At 59.9% G+C, this 18,326-nt stretch overlaps 1 protein-coding gene across 1 annotated transcript in view; it reads right to left on the bottom strand.

The window, feature by feature from the left end:
- Positions 1-18,326, bottom strand: part of WNT3 (Wnt family member 3) — a 33,090-nt gene that overhangs the window by 266 nt on the left and 14,498 nt on the right. The window contains exons 2-4 of the mRNA XM_004597291.3: positions 6,460-6,701; positions 3,773-4,038; positions 2,200-2,687 (exon numbers count right to left, since the gene is read on the bottom strand). Coding sequence (XP_004597348.1) covers positions 2,208-2,687; positions 3,773-4,038; positions 6,460-6,701 — 988 coding nt within the window. The 3' untranslated portion in view covers positions 2,200-2,207. The remainder of the gene's footprint in view (positions 1-2,199; positions 2,688-3,772; positions 4,039-6,459; positions 6,702-18,326) is intronic.

Here is an 18,326-nt window from a genome sequence, read left to right as displayed (position 1 = left end):
ATGCGGCCAAGGGCCTCTGCTGGGCTGGCACTAGCATACGCACTGGGTTTGTTGTATGACTGCTGTCCAAACAAGAGAAAGTCCTTTTAGTTCATCATGAAGCGGCCCTTCCCTCGGGAGCACCCTCAGGGTGCATGTTTTCTTTCAGTGTCCTCCCTGACCAAGAAGCACAGCCGCCAGGGGGCTGACAGCCAACCTGAGGCCCCTTCGCAGGAACAGACACTGAGTGCAGTGAGATAAGGACATGTCCAAGGCCCTGCAAGGCCAGTGGCAGCCCTGGGACTAGCTGAGCACCTCTCCTGCCCAACCCACTCCTGGTGAATAGCACAGACTCTACCCGGTTAGCCAGAAGGTGCTGGACCAAGCTGCAAAGGAGGGAAAAGGCCAATGTTGGGGGACCCACCCCCAGGCACTTGCCAGGACTCGCTGGACAGGTGCATGGAAAAGGTCCCCCTTGGGGACAGTCCCCTCTGCCAGTCTCCAGAGTGCCCGGACAGGAGGGGCCTGGGCCCCAGTGAACGACTCAAATGAGCCCACATCCCACAACTCTTTATGTAAGTGTAGGAAGCCCCAGTGGAGGCTTGGAGGAGAGCGTGGGTTTTGTGGGTCAGCACTGACTCGGAGGGTTCTTGCATACCTAGTGTCAACCCGACCCCTTGGGCCCTGATCAGCAGAGCCCAGCTGCTCGTTGGGACACAGTGCCGGGGTGTCTGTGCCACACCACCCCCTCAAGCCACAGTAGGGGTGGGGCCACAGGCTGCTGCCACTGTAGCCTCAGCAGGGCCCACAGATGGACCTGGACCCTGGCTCATCTGCTGGCCAGGTGTGCCTATCTATGAAATGGGCAGTCTGGACCAATATCCCTCTAGGGTTGTTCAGTGTCACCCTTGTAAAAAAAACCCTGCTTTGTCCAGGGTCCTGGAGAATGGCCAGTGTGGGGGCGTGCACTGCCCGGGTCACTGCCTGTAGTGTAGGCAGGGCAGGTGGCCACTGCGGTCTTCCCAGTCGCCTCATGCCTGCTCTCATCCCTGCCGGTTCCTGCTGCTCCGGTGACCAGCCTGCAATGATTGCTTGGATCCCTGGCCTCTCCTGCCCCCAGGGATCACTTTACTCAGACACAGGAATGACCCCGTCAGGACTTCCTAAGTTTCTCAGAATGGACTGTGTCACCCCCAGCCAGGGCCAACCCCATGGTGTTGTGCACCTGCCACTCCTCCAAGGGGCCCAGACATGTGCCATGCTGTGTGGAATGGCATCACCAAATGAGGTGCCCTAACCCATGCCAGGCCACTGTACCCCAGCACTACCCGCACCAGCTACCACCTAGCAGGCAAGTCATTTCTCCATGAACCCAGCACCATGCTCAGTGTGCCTGCATGGGTTCCAGGCGGATTAGATCAGCCAGGCCAAGTGGCTGAGCCAGGAGAGCAGCGCCACCAGGATTGGCTTCTCCCACCCCCTCCTTGCCAGGCCCCTTTTCAGGAGTTAGGAGGGGGGACAGGGCAGGCACAGCAGCACCCCAGGCCTTGTCAGTGCTGACCCACCACCGGCACCTGTGCTGCCCACACAAGCCACCTCTGGGAAGCTTGGAAATGGAGTCCCCCAGCCTTTGATCCCTTAATGACTCATTGCAGCCACTATAAACCCGAAGCCCTCCACCTGCCCCATCCCATCACCGTCATAAAGCCGTGGATGGGAGCGCACACCCCGCGCCACCCAGGCCTCAGATGTGTCAGGATCCAGAGCTCATGATCCCCAGGGTAGGGAGGCTATCGCTTACACAGAACCCTGTCCTCGAAGTTCAAAGTGGAGGCCAAATGACCCCACCCCTGGGGAAGCTCGAACCTTCTGGACCTACAGTCTTAAGCATTGGAAGCCTCTCGTTTTCCAGGGAGAAAACTGAGGCAAAAACAAGGGAGACGCCAGGGAACTGGGGACAGGGCAGGGACCAGAGGGCAGCTGGCAGTGCCCTCAACATCCCTCTGCCAGCTCCAATGGATGAGCAGGGGCCAAGGCCAGTGGCCAGGCCAGATAGGATGCAGTTCACAACCTGGCCCCTCACACGAGGACTCAGGGGTGCTCACAGGCACCCTTTTACTACCCACTCCCACGGGAGCCAGAACATCCTGGCTCCCTGTTCTGGCAGCAGCCGCAGGCACTGGGGAACCTGAGAGAGTGGAGAGGTGGATGGCACCCTACCTGGCTTCCTACTTGCAGGTGTGCACGTCATAGATGCGGACACATTCCTGGCAGCTGACGTAGCAGCACCAGTGGAAGATGCAGTGGCACTTCTCCTTCCTCTTCTCCGTCCTCGTGTTGTGGCCACGGCCGCAGCACAGCAGGTCACAGCCGTCAATGCCGTGGGAGGTGACGTTGCAAGTCCGGTCCCTGGTGCCGAAGGAGCCCGTCTCAGGGTTGGGCTCGCAAAAGTTTGGGGAGTTCTCATAGTAGACCAGGTCCCTCTCGGTGGGTGGCTTGAAGAGTGCATACTTGGCCCGCAGCGTCTCCACCCAGCCGCGGGACTCCCGGTGCTTCTCCACCACCATCTCCGAAGCGCTGTCGTACTTGTCCTTGAGGAAGTCCCCGATGGCGCGGAAGTCAGGCTGGGCCCACCAGCACGTCTTCACCTCGCAGCTGCCCGACAGCCCATGGCACTTACACTTGAGGTGCATGTGGTCCAGGATGGTCTGGGGGAGAGGAAATGCTGTTGGCCTCTACCCTGGCCCCACAGGGCCAGACACCCCCCTCCGCCACGGCCACCCCTTCCCGTGCACTCTTCACTCTTCTGTGGCAGGAAAAAAAACAAGCAGGAATTGAACAGAGACTAAAGAATGGGAAGGCACCAGGGTGGGCACTGCTTCATAGACCACACCTGAAGTGCCAGCAGCCCAGCTGCTCCACTTCCTCCTATCCAGCCCCCTGCTAATGTACCTGGGAAAGCAATGGAATTAAGACCCGAAGAAGCTCTCTTTTTTATTAGAAAAACATATTTACAGAGAAGAGAGACAGAAAGAAAGATCTTCTGTCTGCTGATTCACTCCCCAAGTGGCCGCAGTGGCTGGAGCTGAGCTGATCTGAAGCCAGGAGCCAGGAGCTTCTTGCGGGTCTCCCATGTGGATGCAGGGACCCAAAGCTTTGGGCCGTCCTCCACTGCTTTCCCAGGCCACAAGCAGCAAGTTGGTTGTGAAATGCAGCAGCTGAGACATGAACCAGCGCGCAAATGGAATCCTGGTGCTTGCGGGGGGAGGATTAGTCAGTTGCTCTATCATGTCAGCGTTGAACTTCTGTTTCAGACCAGCCCAGCTCTGGCTATTGCTGCCACCTGGGGAGATTTCGCTCTCTCTCCCTCCTGTCTTCCTGTAACTGCCTTTCAAATAACAATAAATAAACATGACATCCCAAACACCAGCCAACATCACATTCATTCTTGTATGTTCTAGATTGCTGTCATCATCTACCGGATGGACAAGCTAAGGCTGGGTGCATGATGGCCAGCCCAAGGATGAGAAACTACAGGAGAAAGTGGAGGCTGAATTCAAAACTGGGTCCCCAGGACTTCACAGAGGGCACAGGGGAGGAAGGAACATTTGCCCCATGATGTGGCCACAGCATCCCCAGCCAAGGCCAGAACAGTGCAAGGGGCAAAGGGGGGACTGGGGAGTACAGCTGGGGGCCAAGCCCAGCCAACAGAAAAGGGAACAGGGGGAGCAGTAGGGCTGGGCAGGGGTGCGGCCAGCCCAGGCAGGGCTCCCTGTGGTCTCTGGCAGCTCACCGTGCGGCCGGCCTCATTGTTGTGCTTGTTCATGGCCGAACGCGCATCAGGCCTGTTCTCCCGTGCATCTGCGAACTCCCGGGACACAAGCACCCCGAAGTCGGCGTCCTCACTGCAGCCGCCCCACTTCCAGCCTTCACCAGGAGGCCCCTTATGGTGCGAGTCACAGCCACAGATGGTGGAGGTGCCCTCGGCACAGGAGCGCGTGACGGCGAAGGCCACGCCAGCGGAGGCGATGGCATGCACGAAGGCCGATTCCCGGGTGGCTGCGGGGAGAGTGTGAGAGCCAGCATTGAGGAACCCGGCCTGAACGGGCCCTGTCCTGCCTCAATACTCCCCCCCCAAGAAAAAACACACCAAGGCAAGGCAGGGTTGGGTGCAGCAGAGGAGACCCGGGGCTCACCAGCCCCAAGGACGGAGGGGGAAGCCAGGGTCCCCTCCAGCCTTCTCCAGCGTCCGGTTGAGCATGCCCATTTTACAGATGTGCAACCTAAAGCTTAGGGTCTGGCTGAGGAGGGCGGGGTTGTTAGGAGCGGACAGGCATGAGAACGGAGGGCAGCCAGGCCCGCCCCGGGTCTGCCCTCCTGTGCCTGAGAGAGCAGGGACTCTGCAGACTGGGAAGCCCAGTCTGCAGCCAGGGCCAACGGGAGGAGGCCTTCCCCTGCTGGGCCTCCCTCACCGCACTGGTAACACCTCTTCTCCTGCCACCTCTACCCACCCTCCTGTCCCACATCCGGACACGGACGCGGGGAGTTGGGAGGCTGCACCTTCCTCGCTCTCCCAGGTGTAACACAGAAGGCAGCGTTCCAGGCCCACTTTGCAGATCCAGACGTGGACAGTCGGCAGGCGGCTCATCCAGCGGTCCCAGCAAAGAAAAACCCCCGGGGACGGCGGGGAGTGCGGGCCGCGAAGCCCTGGCCCGGAGCGCATCCCTAGGGGTCCCCAAGCGCCCGGCGAGAGGGGTCTGGGGCGGGCTCCCAGGGCGGCCACCCCACGCTTCCGGCCGGCCCGGGTCCCCACTCGGTTCCCAGCGCCGGGGCGGCGGGGGCGGGGCGAGGATTAGCCTGGGAGCGGCGCTGACAGCCCCGCTGTGCCGGTCCCCGTCCGGCGGGGCCCGCTGCGCCGCTCAATCCGCCTTTGTTCGCGCGGTGTCACACCGCATTACCCGCATAATGCGGCCGCCGCCCGGGCCGCCGCCCGGGCCGCCGCGCCGGCCGCCACCGCGTAGCAACGGGCGGCTCCCGCGGCCGGGCCGCGCCCCCAGCCCCGGCGCCGGGCCGCGCTGTCCCCAGGGAGGCGGCGCCCCCCGCCCCCGCACCGCGCCCGGTGGCAGAGGGCGTGTGAATGGCACGGCGGCCGCGGGGGCGCGGGGCCGGGTCCGCGGCGGGGGGCAGCACTGCGACCCCTTTCAAGCCGCCGGGCCGCGGCCTCTCCCCTTCCGGCCACCGACCCCCGCGCCCTCCTCGGCGCCCCTGGGGCCCCTGCCCGGGCCTGGCTCTGCGCGCACTGGGCACAGCTCCCCGGAGCCTCGGAGCACGCCCAGGGCTGACCCTTGGGCTCGAACCCGGGTCTCCGGCCAGGCTCTGGGCACCAGGGTCGCGGATGGCCACGGCCTTCCCCCCAGTCCTCCCCGCCCCCAGGTGTCCCTAGCCCAGACCCGCCCTCTTGTCATCCAGGGAGGGCCTGTGCGGGAGAGTGCGAGGCCCCGGGGGAGCGTCTAGACGCGGGGCCAAGGGATTACCTGGCCCGAGGTGGGGCGCCGGAAGGTGGGGAGACTGACCCGGCGGCGCGATCGGGTTTGAAATGCAAACCGCCGCCACTTGGCCCCAATTAGAGACCAAACCTTTTATGTAAACAAGAAATAATTAGCTTGGGTCCGGGAAGCGCAGAGTCAGCGTGCAAGGATTCACAAACTCTCCTGTCCAGGGACATTTTCCCAGCAGGTCCTACAGGTGCTGTACACCGAGCTCAGGTAAAGGGGGGTCGCCCCTCTCCCCCACCAGCCCTGCGACCCACCCCTCCGCAAGACCGTCGGATCTTCCGCCCTTCTGGCTGTCTAGCACTCTGTCTAGCTCTGGCCCAGCTCCCAGTCTTCCGAAAGTGGCAAGGCTGGGATTCTGGCATGTGGACCAACCTAGTTGGGGTCCCTGGGTCCTGCTCACCCACCAGCCCTTGGTGGAGTTGCTCCCCACCCTATGTTCAAAGTCAAATCCTGTGGCTCCGGTCACTGGGGGCCCAGTTCAGACTCCAAGCTGCAAGGTGCAGGCTTGGGTCAGGAAGACCTGGGCCCAAGGCAGCTTCCTGGGCTCTTGGGCTTTCTTCTGGGGAGAGGGACGCAAAGCCACAGTGCCCTCCCCCAACCCCAAAGCTACATTTGCATAGCACTTTACAGACCCTTGGGGTGGAGGGAGTGACAAATGTCCACATCAAAGCCTGGGGCCTGGCCACCCGCAGAGCCCGCCAGGAAGGAACTCTGTGGCCTCCTGGGTACCAGCTCAGATCTCGGGTCCCACCAACACTCCCCATCCCCCAACTGCCCCATCCCCACATCTCAAAGCTGCCCAGACCCCGCCCCTCCAGGGAGATGTAAGTGCTGTCCTGTTGGCCTGGGGGCTGGGCAGAGATCACCTCTCATGAGGCCCCCTGCCAGGGGGCACTGCAGTTGAAGGACCCCGAGGTTGGAGTACCTTTGTCCAGGACGGGCCCGAAGATGGCAAGGCTGTCGTGGATGGTGGTACAGTTCCAGCGGCGACCCCGGAACTGGTGTTGGCACTCCTGGATGCCCAGCTTCACACCTTCAGCCACACTAGGCATGATCTCGATGTAATTGCGGCAGAAGCGTAGTTGTTTGGGGACGAGGCCGGGGATGGAGCCGCAGAGCAGGGGCTGTGAGCCCAGAGACGTGTACTGCTGGCCCAGGGCCAGGGACCTGCGGAAGACGGGGCAGTGGCACAATGGGCAAGCAGGCTGTGGCCCAGCACCAGCCTCCTGTCAACCCCCACACTCAAGGAGAGGGTGGGTGGAAGGGCCCTCTGCACCTGAGTGTAGCTGTTGTGTCCCCACCCCAGGAGGGTGCACAGGACCCCACAGGACCCTGGTCACAGGGACCAGTCTCCAACCAGGCACACCCAGCCCACAGCCAGTGGGCACCAGCAGGAGCTCCCAAACTGGCCCTGGGGGGGGCAGTGCAATGCCATGAAAAGGATCTTAGGACTGAAAGATGCCATTCAGGACCCCAAGCTCTAGACCCAGGCTTCTGGGATGGACCCCCAACCCAGAGGAAGGACCCCCAGTCCCAGCTCAAAAAACACAGAAGCATTCACTCCCTACAGGGAGGGGGCTTACACACACACACCGTTGTGTTCACCACCCCAAGTCCTCGTCCACCAGAGCTCCGCAGCCATCTGTAGAGTTGCAGAAGTTCCCAGAAATTTCTAGAATGTCACCTGTTCTCTCAACAGAGATTAGAGTCTGAATTCTTCTAGCTGAGAAAATGATCTACAGGTTTCAGTGAACCACAAGACCCAAAGTGGTCAGCCCCAAGAGGGAGGCTGCCCGCAGGAAGGGAAAAGCAGCCCAGCTCCTCCTCCTCAATTCTGCACTGGCCAAGGGCAGAGTGACCATCAAGATGAAAGGTCACAGAGGCAAGCCTTCAGGGTCCACATGGGGATGAGCTGGACATCAGCTGCTTGTCTGCTCCCACAATGTGCCAGAACCTCATGGGCGCCACTTGTGGTCAGTGCTCACAGGTAGCAGTGCAACTGCTAACCCAGGCAAGGAGACGTGGCCCCGGCTGCGGCTGCTCAGAGGGAGCTAGGTATGTACCAGCCAGGGTTCTCCCTGGCCTCAGAGAACCAGTCCTGGGAGCTTGGGTGGTACCATCTACAGATGGGCAAGAGGAGGAGGGAAAGTGGGTCGCCCAGCAGGCACCCTCCCCTCCCCCAGACTACTGAACCACACTGCCTTCTCACACTCCTGAGGGCTGGGACCTCTCCAGCTGGCTGCAGGTGCTCTCCCTTCCTTCTAGCTGCTGTAATACCAAGATGCAGTCCCTACAGCGGGAGACCTAGGAGACACATGGCAGAGCACAGGGCACGGCGTGGTCCCATGCATCACCAGCCAGTCCCTCTAAGCAGCTGTATCCTTGGGAGCCAGAGAGCAGCAAGGGTGCCCTGTGTCACAGACTGCCCCCTCGCCAGCTCCAGGTTGCCAATCTCAATGATTCCCCTAGTGCTGCGTGCCTCAGGTGTTCCCCCTGTATAATTGATGCCACAGAGCAGAAGTCACCAGCAGAGCCTGTGGCCTGGCACACTGTAAGCGCTGCCCAGGGGGGTGGCCGTGCTTTGTCCCCCTAGCCCCCTCTCCTCTCCTCTAATGCCTTGCCTTGTCACTGGCTCACTCCTGCACCCCTAGCCTGGAAGAACCATAGCTACTCTGAGAGCCCCTGATCCCTCCTGCCAGCACAGCACCCAGGCCTCAAGCTGCCCCCATCACAGACTCGTCCAGTTGGCCCGCCACCCACCCTGCCTCTAGGGTCCACACCATGCTAAGGAAGGCAGCCCAGAGAGCCACCTACTCCTCTGTTCTTTGCAGCACAGGGCCAGTGACCTTGACTGTGTGCTCCTTGGCTGCTGATGGCCTGCAGCCTGGTGGGGTCATAGGGTTACAGGGCAGGGTCATAGGGTCACACCTCCCCACTGCCCAAGCTCAGGCAGTCCCCTTACCTGTCCTTTACAACCCCATACCTAGCTCACCCCCCCATTCTAAAGACTCCCACAGGCTCCTGGCAGAAGGTACCCAGCCTCCCTCTCAAGTTCTCCCTGGGCCTGTTAGAGTGCCACGCATGTGGTCCCAGCACCTCTGGAATGCACAACCGGAAATGGAAGTTCCCCAAGGATCAGGCGCTCTCACTTCCCAACCTCCTGCCCCCACGCCCCCCACCCCAGCATGGCCCAGGTCCGTGGTGGCTTCGCATCGGGTCCCATGGGAAGCCACAGCCCAGCATCCGGCGGCCACACCCACACACAGGACAAGACGCCTCAGTTCCGCAGAGGCAGACACCCCTTTTAGGATCTAAGATGATGGTCCTGCTCCTGAGGAGGTAGGGACCTGCCTGGTCCCGGCAGCTGGTGAGGGGGCGGGCCAGGGCCTGCCAGGGGCTATTAATATCCAGCTCCTGTTCCAACCCTGCCCTGGCCACCTCCCCGTGTGGACAGCCCATCGACCACCCACTGCCCAGCTGGGCTCAGGACAGACACAGGCAGCTGGGTAGCAGGTGCCTGCTGGAGACCTTGACACTGACCTCTTTGGTAAACAGGCCAGTCTTCACCCTGTCACATAGCTCACAACCCCTCCTCCTATCTCAGCTGTGCACTATGACCCCAACAAGGCCTTTAGTGGCCAGGAATCTGGGGTGGCCCTGCATGGGGAGCACAAGGTGGACACAGAATGTGTGGCCCAACTTCAGGTTGGCCTGGTGCCAAGTTCTTCACATAATATACAGAGGGACACCACACAGGGCAGCCTACTCAGCCCGTGCGCCCCCTACGCTGGCAGCCAAGGGGGAGGAGAGCCCTGGGTGCACACGGGTCATTAGCTCTACCTACCCCTGCACGTCCCTGCCCCCCCGCCCAACCTCTGACATGGAACCCTGACCCAGAAGCTTCTCAGAGCTGGGTATGGTAGGAAGGAGAGGAAGAGTGGGTCAGTCTGTCTTGTTCCTCTGTGGGGGTGACCAAGGGCATCAGGTCCAGGCCTTAGACTCCAGGTAGCTCCCTACCCAAGCCCCAGCGTGCTTTCCTGCAGCTGAGGGGCTCCCAGCCTCACTTGCCCCATGGCGAGGCCTGTCTCTGCCAGCCCCAAAGCCATCAAGCACTGGGGACTAAGGCAGAGCAGGTGCTGAGAGGGAGAAGGAGGGGAGGCCCTCGTGTGGTCTGGCTCTCTGCTCTTACGCAGAAACTGTGCTGGGTTTCTGTAAAAGCCACCGCAGCCCAGGGCTAGGTGCTCCACCTGCTGGCTCCTGGGCAGTACTGGACAGAGGCCCAACCTGTTCCTGGGTCCACAGGGGCTCCACCCTGGCCTGAGGCAAGATGGAAACTTCTGAGACAGAGGGCAAAGCTTGGGAAAGGAGCAGGAAGTGAAAAGCCAATTGGCAGCCTTGGTGCTCAAGATAACCACTTTCCCCGTCTGATCAACGGCTCATTCAGGGTTTGTGGATGGCAGGTGGGGAGCCCAGCAAGTCCAAGGGCATATGTGCCTAGCGGGGGCAGGGAAGGGACTGGGCCTGGTGCATCCTGACTTCCTAACCCCTGTAGTATCCAAGAAATTGGCACCCAAGTAAGGAGACAATCACGGGCCCTGAGGTGGGAAGGCCACAGGCCCTGGGTCAGGGCAACTCACGCTGGGAGGGACCCTGTCCACCAGTACCATCTGACCCACGCCCTTCCCAATGTGGGGTCAGGGTCAGAGGAGGATCCACCCATGGATGTCCTTCACCATGCCAGGGTGTTGTTGGGGCCCTTCCCATCTGTCACTAGCTCCAACCCTCACCACACACAGGCAGGAGTCTGCTCCCTGGGTCTCCTGCTTATATTTGGGTAGGGCAGGGGAGGTGGGCACCAGACTCAACACAGGAGCCACCAAGCCCACGGAGGCCTCAGGGCTCCTGTGGGGCTTTCTCTAGCTGGAGTCCATCCCTATTGCTCATAGGCTGCCATGGCCCCATGAGGGCCACAGGGCGCAGAGGAGATAGAGGGCAGGTCCTGAAGGAGCAGGTGCGAGTGCTCCCTTGCAGAACAAACATGTTCCCTGCCTGTTCATGGAACACTCACTGCTGGGCAATGTGGCAGAGCGCCAGGCCCTTTGTTGGGCTGCTTGGCTGCAGGACGATGGCTGGAGGACCCCTCTAGCAGAGCCAGGGGGGCAGGGAACCATGGGGACTGCAGCTGCTCCCCCCTCCCCCGGCCCAGTGAGGACTAGGCCACACAGAGCTGCAGGGCAGAAAGGCATCAGGAGGAGGCCCTGTGTTAGGTTTCATTTTGGCCAAAGTAGCCCCCGCCGGGACTCGCAGAGCTGGGCTGAGGATGCCTGACCTGTCGGTCACATGCGAAAGGGGACGAAGGCAGGACAGTGAGGACAAGATCCTGGGGAGGCAGGAGGAGCCTGATGATAGCTGACCACAGGGGACTCTCAGGCCTGCCAGTCCAGCGTAGTTGGAAGGGCAGAACTAGAGCCCAGAGGAAGAGGGGGAGCAGACTTGAGGTGTGGCCATCTCTGTGCAGGAGCCAAGAGTAGGCGACGCTTCAGGCTCCATTTCTCCCTGTGGCACCGGGAGGGGCTGTGGTAGCCGGAAACCTCGCAGCGGTGGCAACAGATGCCACATGGATGCCAGGGGAGGGAGGCCTCAGGCAGACGTGAAAGTCCAGGGAGCCAGCCTCAGCAAACTTCCATGGGGCCAGAACCTCAGAGACAGGTGGCTGGAGCCTGGGCCTGGCTCCAGTGCTCCCAGGAGGTCCCAGGGCAAGGCAGGTGCACAGCCAGCGTGTACGCATGGAGCCCCTGGAGGCGCCTTCTCTCCTGTCACTCCACGCCTTCTCCCTCCTCTCACCCCAACACCAGAGAAGAGAGTGCTGGATGCACCCCAAACTTCAGTCCACACCTCACGCTCTCCCACAAAATCCCTTGTCCACACTTCCCAGCCCCCTCCTCCCCGACCCACTCTGAGGAAGAAGGACTCCTCTCAGATGCCCAGGGATGAACTCTGGCCCTCCCAACTTCGGTCAACCCTTTCACATGGAGCCCCTCTGAGTATGGTTGAACAGAAAATGGGGGCCCATGAAACCCACACATAAAACCCTGCACACAAAGAAATACAAAGTATGAAGGCTTTGCTTTTCTCTGCCCGAGCCCTGAAGACCAGGGCAGGTGGAGAGGGAAGGCCAGGGCCGGGGAGAGGAGCCTTTCATCTTCTCAATCCTTGAGCCCTCAAACACAGCTCAGTCCACTGACCTTCTCTGGGTGAAGCCAACCTTGCCCTTGGGCTCCCTGGCAGGGGGGGGGGGGGCTCTGCCAGAGGTGGGGTTACCACTGCCAGGGGCCTCTAAGAGCCCAGAAACACCCCAAGAAAGTTCAAAGTCAAGGGTGCCTCCCAGGCCAAGCGCCCATCTTGCCTTCAACCTTCCCAGGGGCCAAGGTGAGGGTCCTGCCTCCACCCAGGGAGCCCCACTGGAGCTTCTTTGGGAAGAAGAGGAAAGGGGAGGGGGGAGGGGAGGGCGGGGCCAAGCCTGGGCTGCTGGAATGTTCCAGCTTCTGTTCTCCCCAGCAGCTCCCAAGCGCCTGGCCTGCGGCTGCCACTGATCTGATAAGATGTGACAAGGCGGCCTGAAAAATGTTGAAACCTGTAAAACACTGAAACCTGTTTTTTGTTGTGTTGCGAGCATGAAGAGTCCCCCCTCCAACATTTCACAGGCAAAGGAGCCTGTAGGGTGGAGCAGGGAGGGGCAAGGAGCAGGGCTGCACCCTTCAGCCAAATCAAGTGGGGAGTAGAGGATGCGAGGTGCGAGGGGAGGGAGTGGGGGCTGAGGAAGGCAGGAGGGAGGGGCTTCTGCAGCCTGGCCCTCCTCAGGACTTGGCTGGCCCAGCGGGCACCCACTGCCCCAGGCATCCCTGCAGCCAAGGCACTGGCTCAGCATGATTCTGCTCTGGCTCACAAAGGCAGGGGTAGGGCCCGGGCTCAGCTGGCTGCCCTGAGAGATAAGGCCGCAGCCCTCTGTCTCCTGCCACCAAAGAGACCAAATGCACAGGCTGACAGCACTTACAGGTGACCCAAGCAGGCACAGCCACTAAGCTCACATGCTGATAGCCCCAACATGTTTTCAGCTGTGCCAAGCCGCTCACACCCCATCAGCGGAGCCCAGCCCAGCCTCCACCTGCAGACCTGCAGGGGTTCACTCTGTTCTGGGTGTCACATATGAGGCCACCGGGGCTCAAGAGCCTGTCTGGGATCACAGCAGACACAGAATATTCCAGAAGGGTCTCTGGGGGTGTTCACTGGGGTCGGCTGGACAGGCATTCAGTAAAGACCCCAAGAATAAATGTCTGTGTGGAGGGGAGGTCTGTGGCCTCCGTCTCACCAGTTGGTGGCAGGTGGGAGGGACACAGGAGCACCCCGGAAGGCCCCAGATGCATCCTGCTGCCAGTCAGGCCCTGCTAGCATACTACATGGTGGTCCTACATGTCAAGGCTGTGTGTGACCTCGGACCTCACCTAGGCCAGTGCCTCAAGGGAAGCTGAGGCCCAGACAGGGGGTGGGATTTGCCCGGCATCCTGCCACTTGGTGGTGGTAGTGGGTGCAGAAGGGCTTCTGCCTCCCAGCTCTGTCCCTCTCATGCCACATGCCATGAGTGTATTGCAGGCACAGAGGTGCCCGTGGGGTGCAGGGGACAATGGCCAGTGCTGCCACCTGGGGTGGGGGTGGGGTCCACCCAGGGTGTCCTGTCCCCACCCTTCACCCTGTGTATCCAACCCAACTCTGCTATAAGCTTTCCCTAAGCCACATGGGCACTGTGGGGCTTTTCTCCTTCCCAACCCCTCCAGCTCCTAAGTCACAGGAAAGTCCCATCACTCAGTTCCACATTCTCGCAGATCCTCAGAACATCCCTAGTGTCAGTTACCGCTTAACCTCCCATTTTACAGATGGGAGATGAGAGTCTTTGAGGCTGGGCTTACTCGGTCCAAGAAGTCAAGTCTGCCTGTTTCCAGGCTGGAGTTTACTCAGACCTTGCAGGTCCCTGGGCACAACCACCCAGATCTCTTTCTTACTCCGGATGCCCACTTGTCGTTCAAGATCCACTTTCAGAATTGTTTCTTCATGTCGCCACTCACGCCTCCCCTCAGTCGTTTTCCCAGCTCTCGCACATGCAGGCATGCTCAGGGGAGCCCCAAACATACTCGTGGGGGCCCTGACTCCATCTCCCCACCAAAGTTGAGACGTGGGAGGTGAGCTCTTCCTTCATCTACACGTTGGAGCCCAGCACCTGCTCTGATGAGCATCTGCAACTGATGAGCCTAGACCCCACCAGTTACCACTTCCTCGACATCCTGAGGGCTGCTCGGGCCCTTGCATTCAGCTGCTGGCCCCCAGGCCCATATGTGTGCTGTCTGGGTCTCAGAGGAAGCCAGCAAGGAATGCAGAAAGCCACTCTCTAAGAGTTGTTCCCAGCTCCTGGGCAGACGATGACAGGCCCCACGCAGGAGCCTGGGAGCAGAGATGAGCAAGAACTCCCTGCTGAGCCTGCCCAAGGCAACCCATCTTCCTTGCTGCGGGCACTGGAGGCCAGCAACAGATAGCAATGTCTACCCAGCCTGAGTCCTTAAGCATCTTCCCACCTCACCTGCTCCCCTGACCTTCTGGCTGCTGGGGTGGGGCGAGGGAGGGGGGATAAGGAGGAGCTTGGGGAGAAGAGGTAGGAGGCTGTGTGCCATGCCAGTCAGACCACTTGGCGTGTTGGAAAACACCCAGGTCTGCTGGACCAGGTCACCTTGGAATCTAGGAACCTGGATTGCTAAAGCCTTCTCCAACAGCGTGGCAGCAGGAGATGGCACAACATGGAGGATCCAAGCTGTCTGCCAAGTCCTTGGCCAAAGCCAGCGTGGATGGGTGACTATGGGCTGTGGGGGGAGTATGACTGACAGAGAGGAAACCACAGGACGCATCAGAAGGTGGCGGCCCCTTCCTCAAGACTGCAAGTTTAGATGACTCAAAAAAATCTATGCCAGTTTTTCAAACATTGGACCCAGACAGCAATGCTATAGATGAAAATAAATTGAAACCTAAATGTCAGATAACCAGAAAGCTAGTTTGAAAAATGCTAGCCTTGGGGTTAGCATTAAGCTGCCAAAGGCAACACAGGCATACCAAATGAACACATGAGTCCTGACTGCTCCACTTTGATCCAGCTCCCTGCTAGTGTGCCTGGGAAAGCAGCAGAGGATGGCTCAGGTCCTTGGGCCCCTGGATCCATGTGGGAGACCCGGAGGAAGTTCCTGCCTTTTTGGCTTTGGCCAGCCCAGCCAGAGCCCTTGTGGCCATCTAGGGAGTGAACCAGTGCATTGAAAAATCTCTCTCCCCCACAGCTCCCATCCCACCAATCCATAACTTTGCCTTTCAAATAAGGAAGGAAGGTAATGAGCAATCATTAAGATTTGGTAAATTAGTAAATTGGGGCTGGCACAGGGGCTCAGTAAGCATTCCATATGGGCGCCTGAGTACCAGCTGCTCCACTTCGGTACAGCTCTGTTTTTGAACTCTGCACTCACACAGGAGACCTGAAAGAAGCTCCTGGCTCCCAACTTCCAACCAGCTCAGCTCTGGTCATTGCGGCCATTTGTGGGATGAATCAGCCAATGGAAGATCTCTCTGTCTCTCCCTCTCTCTGTAAATCTACCTTTCTGATAAAAAAAGAAATCTTGTTTTGAAAAGATTTGGGAAGGGCCTGATGCGATCGCGGTATGTGATCAGGCACCATCCGTACACTCTGCAAGAGCAGGTCACAAAGACCGAGTTACTTGGAAATCTGTCAGCCAAAGCAAACCACACTGCACATGTGGGCGGAGTGGCAGAGAACACAAAATACAGGGGAAATTATGGGGAAACGTTCTACACGATTCCACGTCTTCACTCTACTTTATCTGCTTTCCTGAAGGGAGAGGGGGCTTCAACCCTGGACCAGGTCACAGGGGAGATAGAAGCGGCTTCCCTGCTGCCATGGCACCGGCAGGTGCGTGCCTGCAGCGGCTACTACAGCTCCGAGGTCACGCTGGGCGCCTGGGGCTTCGTCCTGCGCCCCGCCCACGCCTTTACAGGTGGGTATTTCCCCCTTATCCCCAGGAGGTCTTCCTTGCGCCAGAGTCCCCCCTAGGCGCTGCTGGCACCTGGACTTCCCCACTCTGTTTACCCAAGTTCAAAGCGCTTAGCTGCCTCAGCCGCTCCCTCGGGACTCCTAGTCCCGCAGCAGCTTGGTCCACGGCTTTTCGGAGCTTCGACCCCCAGCGCGGGTTTGGACACCCCTACATCGCAGCCCTGCTGACCGGGGCACAAGGGGGCCTGGACAAGCACTCCTTCCTTGGCGTCAGCACTCCTTCTGTTATAAGGAGCAAGTTGAGAAACACCGCCGCAGGCCACAGGCGAAGGGAGAGGACCTGCCCACGCCGCCCCCTGGGTCTGCGTCCTGCGCCTCATCCCGGAAGCCCCTTTCTCTGACCCCCCAGCCTGGACCTCGCCAAAGGGTCAAGCTCCGCCTTCCTGTTCCCCAGCCCCTGGCACTGTCTCCTGTCGCGCCCTCTGCCCCCGCCCTCCCCTGGCAGCCCAACACATCTGCGGCAGGCAGTGAAAGGTGTCGGGGCATGCCTGGCTCACGCGGCCCTCGCTCACAGACACACACAGACCTCACTCACGCACACACAGACCTCGTGAACAAAAAGATAACCAGGGAGATAATGCCTGTCGCTGTAACGCTTCCGCGTCCCCCCAGCCCGCAGCCCAGCTGGCCTCCATCTCCTCTCCTCTGGGTTCCTGCTCGTTTCCCTTCCTCCGCCCTCCCAGTTGAGTTTTCTTTTTTTTCCTAAGACTTAGCTATTTACTTTTGTGAAAAGCAAACTCATGAAGAAAGGTGAGAGAGATACAAAGAGCTTCCTTCCACTGGTCCACTCTCCACATACCTGCAACAGCCAGGGCTGGACCTTGATAGGGGAGCCAGGAGCCAAGAGCTCCAGACTGGTCTCCCCTATGGGCTTGGGCGACCCCAGCTCCTGTGTGGCAGATGCTTTGCCAGGCCTGTCAGCAAGAAGTTGGAGCAGAAGCCGAGCATCCAGGATTCAAGCCTGCGTTCCGACATGAGATGTAGGCTTTGCAACTCTGCACTGCACGGCTTGCTGCCCCGCCACCTGCTACAATGGGCTTTCTCAGCCTGGCAGGTGTGTGCATGTGTGCATGGGACGTGTGTTCGCGTATCAATGCCTGTCACTGAAGCTCTCTGCAGAGGCTCACAGGGCCACACACTGGGACCCAGGGCCTCTAGCCCTTTCTCCCCCTGGGGCTATACATGTCTCCTGGTCAGGGGCTGTAAGATATTTTTCTTTTCTTGGTCAGGACCTGGCCTGTCCCTCTGCCCACATGAGAAATGATCAGCTACACTGTAGAGCTCCCTGTCCATTTGCCACCTCCTGGAGACCTTCACCTCACACCTTCTTCCTCCTCTACACACATTGGGCTCACTGAGCCAGCCCACCAGCCCACCGCTCTGAACATGGGTGCCACGAGCCACTTCTAGTCCCTTCAGTCTCCTGAGGCGGAGAGAGACGTGTGAGCTAGAGATACCCATGTTGTGCAGAAAAAAGTCCCTTGCTCACACTTGCCAAGAGCAACCATGGAAAATTCTAGCGCCCACCATTTCTCCTAGTGATGTTTGCTCAAGCAACACAAGAAGGGCAGTGCAGATTGGCTGGAGTCCCCTCGAGAGTGACCCGGGATGAGTCACCACAGACTGGTCAGAAGCCCACAAAATACAGGGGAGATGAGGCAAGGGGGCCCCTTTGTGGGGACACGCTGAGCTGTAAAGGAAATGATGGGGCGCACTTTTACAGGTGCATACCCAGTGGTGATTAAGATAATAAATGGGTCCAAGCTGCCTAATAACATGAGGAAAGACTGAGTCCTACTGTAAGTACGGTAGTTGGGGCACCTGCTTTCTGGGGCACCCAGGCTGGTGCCCACAGGAACAGCTGGCAGGGACCAGCAGGCACTGAGTGTGCCAGGGGCTGCAGAATGCACTTGCCACAGACCACATCGCTTCCTCTGCCTGAGGACCCAATCAAGCCATTCTGGGTCCCATGGGACAGATGGCAGGGGGACCTGGGCTCAGAGAGGCCAGGTAGCTTGTCCAAGGTCACAGCGCCAGGAAACGGCAGGAGATCGAGGAGGCTGGCAGAGGTGGGGGCGGGGCAGGGGAGGAAAGGTAAGACTCAGGTCTGTCCAGTCACTCAGGCTGCTCAGTGAATTAACAGCCCTGTAAATGCACAGGCTGAGGCCCTGGCCTATTGATCTTCCCTTTGAATGTTTACACGGCCCCATCATACCCAAGGTTCATGTGTGTATCTCAGACCAGGCATTCCTGGGGGTTAGGGGCCCAAGGGCCCTGTGGGTGAGTAGGACCCATGAACTCAGGAGGACTCTAGGTGGCAGGTGGCGGGGGGGGGGAGCTAACAAGACCTGCCCCCTGTGACTTAGCCCAGCTTGCACAGACAGATATGGGTCCAAGGCCCCCCAGGAGGCCAGGGTGGACCACGTGGCTCACAGTGACGCCCACTGCAGAGCACGTCCCCTCATGGCAGCAGGCCTGGGATGGGGACACCATCCCCAAGGCACAAACAGGGAAACTGAGGCTGCAGAGACAGAGCCTCAGCCCATGTCCCCACTCCCTGCCATTTGGCCACAAGGCCCCAACCTCCTCCTCTGAAGATGGCCAGCAGATTCCTGTGGAGAGTGCTTGCCCAGCAC

The sequence above is a fragment of the Ochotona princeps genome, chromosome 17 (assembly GCF_030435755.1).
Source record: "Ochotona princeps isolate mOchPri1 chromosome 17, mOchPri1.hap1, whole genome shotgun sequence".
In the NCBI taxonomy this organism is placed as follows: domain Eukaryota; kingdom Metazoa; phylum Chordata; class Mammalia; order Lagomorpha; family Ochotonidae; genus Ochotona; species Ochotona princeps.
This window is presented reverse-complemented; position numbering and strand designations above follow the sequence as displayed.